Source organism: Pundamilia nyererei, unplaced genomic scaffold, assembly GCF_000239375.1.
Source record: "Pundamilia nyererei isolate P.nyererei 1_Seehausen unplaced genomic scaffold, PunNye1.0 scaffold00004, whole genome shotgun sequence".
Classification (NCBI taxonomy): Eukaryota; Metazoa; Chordata; class Actinopteri; order Cichliformes; family Cichlidae; genus Pundamilia; species Pundamilia nyererei.
In genome coordinates this window covers 8,550,611-8,557,550 of record NW_005187405.1, presented here as the reverse complement: position 1 = coordinate 8,557,550, position 6,940 = coordinate 8,550,611, and the positions used below count along the sequence as shown (strand labels likewise).

The window sequence follows — 6,940 nt, the reverse complement described above, 5'->3', positions numbered from 1 at the left end:
GGAAATTACCTCATGCATGTAGATGGCATGGAGACTCATCTCGGCTGAGGCAAACTCTGACTGTAGTGCATTGCTCCGGACACGAGAGTCACTGTTAGACATACTGGGAAAAAAAGCCAAACACTTTTTTTTCAACAAGCATTTGGATTTTGTTTGGTATTGTTTTGTTATAAATAAGCTCAGAATAGAAGTATATAAAATGTAATATTGGAAAATACCTGTCAATTACGGTGCGCTCACTGTGGTACATGGTAGTCTCAGGGTGGATGGAGGAGGGCAGGAGGCCGTGTGACCGGCCGCGACTGGTATGCGCGAGCTGAGACGTGGACAAAGAGGCGAGAACGCTGGCTGCAGCAGAAGCAGCGGTGCTCGGTGGGATGAGCCGATGGTCTCGCCCTTGCAGTCCAGATGCAGTTATAACAGGGTGAGCCAGGACACTGGCCAAAAGATTATCAGCCTGGAAACAACAAATGTCAGAAAGTTACAAAAAAATAAAGGAAAAAAATTAATGAGAATAGAAATTACAACAATATATTTCATAATGAAGCCATTATCAGTAATCAAATTTCTAGTAGTTTAGGCATTAAGTATTTATAGGGAAAAACTGATGATCCTAATGGAAAGGGATGACTGCATTACTGAGTTTTCTTTGTACATTAGCTGCCTATATCATTTTTGAGCAAATAAGTAGTTCTTGCTGTTTGTGTTATCGACTTGGTTCCTACCCCAGTGCCAGACTCGTTGGACTGCAGCGAGGTGCAGAGAGGCGCCTCTGAGAGCAGCAGCTGAGTGGAGGGGCCGGCCTGTGCATCATGGTGCACCTTCTCCTTTAAATGGCTGATAAACACTGAGCTCTCCTGAGGGGGCTGCCACCGTGGATTCTTTATGGTGAAATGCATGAGGGACAGCTCCGTTTTGCCATTTTCAGCCTGCTGGTACACAGATGCCTCTGTCTGTCCTTCTGACAGCCACTGAAAAAACATCAATAGACAGATCACCTTTTTGATATCATTTTTTTTCCACAGTCTTCCTTCACTGAGACATTTGTTCATTCACTCCTGCCAGACAAAAGGAATGGGTCTTACTGTTGGGTTTCCATGGCGTCTGATGTCCATCTGGGCAAAGGAACAGATGTCACCAACTCCAACGACCTCCACGGTGAAGTTCCTGAAGAAGTCAATTATTTCTAGAGACTTGTTTCTCAAGAGGAAGATGAGAATGAAGGGTGTGACAATAGGACTGAGCAACTCCTCCAAGATGAACACCTGAGTGGACAGAGATGACATGAATTTCTGGTTCTGTACGTTTTATTTTATGTACACCCTATAAAAATATGACTGTGACCAATCTGACAGTTTTAGCATTACCCAGGTCCTGGATTAAAAACCCTCATCACAGCCAGAACAAGCACATAATTTCAGTCTGACTTGAGTGTGACAAGTGTGTTCCTATCCACTGAGTTTCTGCATTCCTCACCGCTTTGTACTGGAACAGCTGTGCCACCTCGTCACGGGTCTCACTCTTGTTAGCGTTGCCCCTCCAGTGGTCTGGCATATAGTGAATGTGTGCCAGCACACACTGCAGCAGCTGTTCTGGACACCACGCCATATGCTCATCTGGGATGAAAGACCTGGCGTGGGACAGGTACAAAATGTCAGCATTACAGCTGTGCATTACCTGCACATATGAGACAAATGGATAAGCAAAAGAGAAAAGCTTTATCATAAAAAGTTAAAAATTCAGATGGGAGTACCTGATGAAGAATATCTAATACTTGCTCATAGTTTTAATGTGAGTTATTTAAAGAATTACTTCACTGATTAGCTTTCAGCTGAATAAATGAAATAAAAATAGACAAATAATTTGTAACAGTGTATATTGTAGTTGTTTTTTGATGACTGACTGGGTGGGCTTGCTTTGAGGACTCACCTTGCGATAGTTATTGTCACCCCCAGCACAGTAATAGCAGTCAGAATGTGCTGCACTGTCAGAACATCCTCATCATAGACTGTAAGTACGATGAGAACAGCCAGCACTGAGCCTGAGAAGAAGGCAATGTTCTTAGCAATCACAGTCAGCAGTGGCGATGTAAACGAGTTCATGTACTTGGAAGTGGGTTTGTAGCCACGACCCAAACGCCCGTGCAGCTCATGGTCCAGCTCATTGAAGTGACGCAGGTATAAACGACCGTAGAGGGACCATCGACGTGCGCCCAAACTCCCAGGTTCTCTGCGGATCACTTCTGTGTAGCTGAAGAAAGCATAGAGCACCTGCCACACTAGGATGAAGGGACATAGCAGCAAATTGGCCAAACCCATCAGGAGGATGACCCTGCTGAGCTGCTGGGCAAGCTCCAGGCGGTTTCCACTGCGCTTGTACTTGGGGTGCAGATTCCACTTATTCTGAAAGAGCGAGCCAGGGCCCCAGAAAAGGATGAGTTCAAAGTTGTACTTCAGACCCTGGGTTAGAAAGACCACATTGCCCAGCAGGGGGAGCTGCAGGTGCACCGGCAGCAGGGATTTGTTTATCATAGCCACCATGTAGTTCTTAAAACGTAGGATCCGGTGATAAATATCAAGTTCTGTCAGCTCTTTCTTGTGAATGCACATTTGCTGTTCCCTCTGGAGGCTGATTAGACGGTCTTGGACTTCCTGCCATGTGTAGTTGCATAGTTCATCCTGGGAGAAAGACACAAGGAACCCACTCACATTGAGACAAAGCCACAATTTAAAACACTGAGATTTATCATCTCTCTGCATACCAATGAACATGAGTCAAAAAAATTTGTTTGAATGACCTTAATACTCATCTCAAGTTGGTGCACTCACCATTCTGATCTTCAGTGCTTTGATGTAGAACTGCCTGATCTCCCAGTAGTTCAAAAAGTTGCAAATGACCTTAATAAGACGATAGATCCAGAATATAGCAGCCATAATGAGAAGGAATATGATCCAGCTGTTCTCTTGAATCCTGAACAGAAACAAAAGCTCCTTTAAAACATGGCTAACTTCATGTATCAATTCATACATAGTAAACACTGTACATAATGTAGAGTCATTGTAAAATCTCTTACACAATGTCGGTCATACTTTATGGTTTTTAACTAACTTCATTTATACTTTTACTTGTTTTTTAATCACTGTTGTGTGTATAAAATCCCTGCACTATCTCAGTATGAGGCCCGTACTGGGCATCTGTGGCACTTTTATTTTAACTGTGTTGTTTATTTGTCATTTATTGTAGACAGTACTATTTTTATTCTTTATCATGCTGCAGTAACACAACAATTTCCCTTGCGGGATTAATAAAGTATTCATCCATCCATCTATCCATCTATCTACACACATTCCCCTCTCCTCTACTAATAATTTAAGTTGGCTCTTCATTATCTAATGACATAATATTTATATGAAGTATGCAACAGCTGATCTTAGATGGAGTAATCTAGTAAACTTCAGTTAACATGTTTTTGGTGGGGGGGTGTTTGAAGTACAGTGGTGGATGTCTGCTCATTATATTCTAAATTTAAGGAAACCCTTTAATGTTCCCATGTGTCTAAACAAACATTAGCAAATTTCAGTGCAACTGTAAAAGCTCTTTATGAGGTAACATTCAGATGTATTAAACAAAATACAATCTTGTTTTCAGTCCGAGCGTTTTAAAGCTGCTTTATGAGGGAAATTAGATATGGGGTATGAAGAGGACAGAGAGAGCCTAAACTGTGGGACAAGTTGTTCCCAAATTAGAAATCCAAGCAGTCGGACGTCATTGCCTTTGATATAAACAACTATTGAGCTGCAGTCAAGCTGAGTCTAGGCTACATGTTGTCAAAAAAAATGTGACAACACAGGAGTGGGAGGGGTAGGTGGGGGGCTTACTCCTGCAGTCAGCTTGTGAGGTGTCATGTGGTAGTCAGCTCGCTGTCCCAGCCAAGCTGTCAGGATCTCGGTTGGCTAGCTGTACCTCACCATAGCTATCAATTACATCGCTCTGTTCTCCAAAGCCAGGCTGAGCTCTCAAAACAAACACCTCCCTCCAAGTAACCATGAGTTGCAGAAATGTTGAAGCTACTAATCTCAGGGTGAATTAAACCAAAAATGAAAAAAACAAACAAACAAACAAAAAAAACCCCCACTGAATTAAATATAGAAACCAGTCTAATTAATCTGATGACAAACCATTGCCTTGCATTACAAACACAAGTGAGTTCTAACAGATTTCTAGATTAAATGAGAAAACATGCTGGTTACAGTTAAATAGTTTTTTTTTCCTTTTCTCAGAGTATGTGACTGTATCTTGCACTCTTGCCAAATCGTTTACAGCCCATAAAGAGATTTAGTGTGAAAGTCTAATTGCGACTGTATTAAGTCAGAATAATGACATCCCTCTAAAGGCCTGTCTCTAATCCTGGACTCTGCTTGAGAACAAAGTGTCTAATCAAACTTCCTGGAATGTGCATGACTTTTCATGCCTGTACATTCTGTCAGATTAAGTCAACTCATCCTTTTCCCACCAGAAAAAAAAAAGAAAACGAATCTCCTTCAGACACCTAAACTGTCTGTAGGATTGTAATATGCCATCATTACCTTGCAGTGCACTCCTGAGTTGGTAGGATGGCATCTGGCAGTGTGACTTTGTTCCGGTCCAAAGGGTTCTGGATTGGCCCTGTGTGGTTGACCGCTCGATTGGCAAACAGGACATCGTATTCCACGCAGTTGACAAGGAACGTTGTGAATGTGACAACAAACAATAGCTGACTGTGAGAGTGAGATAAAAAAAAAAGAGAGTGATTAGGTTACACAGTTAATGAAAATACCAAGAAAACCAAAAGATAACAATGAAAAGTGTTTAATGTTTAACTGCTATAAATAATTAGGTTATAAGCAATACACTACAACACTGATCAGTGGATAACACTGTAGTTAAGTAAAGTCGCCTCATCTGATAAACACCAGGAATAACAAATGTCATACAGGCATGGCAGCAGCACAAACAGCAGGAGTATAAAAAATATGTTGCATTAACATGGCAGTTGGTGAAGGGATTAATCCTAACAGAAAAAGTCATAACAGAATAAATGACCACATTAAAAAAAGATACAAAATAACATTTAGAGAAGGAATTGCTTAAAAAAAGGGTATTGTCGTCAAAGGCTGGGGTGCACTTAACTCACAGACACATACACAAGGCCAAACAAATTTCCTCTTAGATCTGCAAACACACATCAACCTAATGTTTTGCATTCAATGTGTATCACCTGCTATGATGGTGCAATATTTTAGCCATCTCAACATAGTGAGTATTTCTGTGCAACTCAGTACTTACGCAAGTTCAAAGAACTCGGAAAACATCATACAGGCAAAGCCATTTTTTTGATGAAAATGATAGATGTGAACAACATGGTTAAGGAAAATTTTAAACAGCCCTACAACAGGTATGCAATTATTTTAACTATAAGTATTTAGGGTGTGGACATTCACTATAAGTAAGCTGACTGCACAGTGAAGTGATAACAATCAGTGTAACACAATGTCTAAATATTCATATTTGATCCCATAGCAGCAGCAGCAGAAGTGACATTCAAATGATGTAAAAGGGATCATTCTGGCTTTCGCCAGTTTGTTCACAGAGTTTAAAAGGATATCCTTGTAAAGAAGTTATCCAGGTTCTTGATATGGTGCCATGAGTCTGAAACAGAAATGAGACCATTGGAAAGGGAGAAGTCTTTTACAACTTACTTAACCTCTTATTTTGTTGCATCATTTGTCAGCAGATGGCCAGCCTTTTTAACCTTAACAAGTACAAACTTTAACATACATTAGAAACCACTTTTAACGTAAGCATTAATATTATGTTTACCTTTTAGGCCCTCAGGCACGTGCACCAGTAAATCCTCCTCTCCTGGTGGTGAGTCCTCCTCGTAGTCATCAATTCTCTGATACTCCTGGTAAGCTTCAAAGTTGGCCATTGTGCTTCACATTCTTCAGGTCACCCCTCCACAACTAACGAGCTACTTATACTAAAGACTATACGAAACGAAAGCAGACTAGCAACCACAACTACATCCTGCAGCTAGCTACTTAGCAGCTCGAGCACTTCAGGAAGAAAGGAGGTTAGCTACAGCTAACATTAGCCTGCTAACCTGCTCCACTAACGGACGGCGCTTGTGTAACCCTACACGACCATGATGACAAGTAAAATTCTGCGTTGGAGTTAAAAATTCAGCACATGAAGCTTCCGTATAGTTAGTAATGAGCGTCCCTTACGTTAATAAAAGATTACTACCTGAGCCAAATGACTGTGCAGCGGCTGGCTAACCTGTGAATGATTCAGCCAGTCTTGTAGTCAGGGTGACACGGTTTGTTTTGTTCCCGTCTGCCGTCGGTTCATCTGCTGATCTTTATCCCTTTTTTAGTGTTTGCTGCTCAGTGTCCACCTCTTCACCACAGCTCGCTTATCTCACACAACTTCGTTTCAGTTACAACACGGCTGTCTTCGGCCGGTTCCGCGGTCCGTTACTTGATTTCCAAAAATACATCAACCAGTGCGTGTGCACTGTTTTTGTCTTTCGCTAACAAATGTCAACAAAACGACTTTGACGTCACTTCTGATCACGCTGACGCAATTTCCGAGTAGCAATTGTAGTTTTTTAAATAATTTTCACATGGCAGACCCTCTGTTGTCCGACTTTTTCGCTTTTAGCGTCGTCCAAATAGTCCCAAATATCGATATATAGCTTGCTGTGAAGTAAGCATTTATTCGTCTTGCTTGTGGGTTTCACAAAGAAAAAATCATCTTAAAGCAACGGTCCTAGCTTTCCAGCTGAAATGCATCCTGGGAGAGTTTGAAAATGGCAACCTGCAGAGTTTCGCTGGATTACTGTAGAGCTTAAAGATTATTTTGACCTTATGAGTTTATTATCACTGAAAAAGGAGTAAAG

General features: G+C 41.4%; 1 protein-coding gene across 2 annotated transcripts in view; it reads right to left on the bottom strand.

Moving 5' to 3' along the window:
• Window positions 1-6,934, bottom strand: part of atg9b (autophagy related 9B) — a 10,717-nt gene extending 3,783 nt beyond the window's left edge. For both annotated transcript variants that reach the window (XM_005721482.1, XM_005721483.1), the window contains exons 1-11: window positions 5,860-6,934; window positions 5,645-5,688; window positions 5,326-5,390; window positions 4,587-4,757; window positions 2,829-2,970; window positions 1,930-2,678; window positions 1,477-1,630; window positions 1,086-1,265; window positions 726-971; window positions 219-457; window positions 10-103 (exon numbers count right to left, since the gene is read on the bottom strand). In XM_005721482.1, the coding sequence (XP_005721539.1) occupies window positions 10-103; window positions 219-457; window positions 726-971; window positions 1,086-1,265; window positions 1,477-1,630; window positions 1,930-2,678; window positions 2,829-2,970; window positions 4,587-4,757; window positions 5,326-5,390; window positions 5,645-5,688; window positions 5,860-5,968 (2,193 nt within the window). In that variant the 5' untranslated portion in view covers window positions 5,969-6,934. The remainder of the gene's footprint in view (window positions 1-9; window positions 104-218; window positions 458-725; window positions 972-1,085; window positions 1,266-1,476; window positions 1,631-1,929; window positions 2,679-2,828; window positions 2,971-4,586; window positions 4,758-5,325; window positions 5,391-5,644; window positions 5,689-5,859) is intronic.
• Window positions 6,935-6,940: the final 6 nt, after the last annotated feature.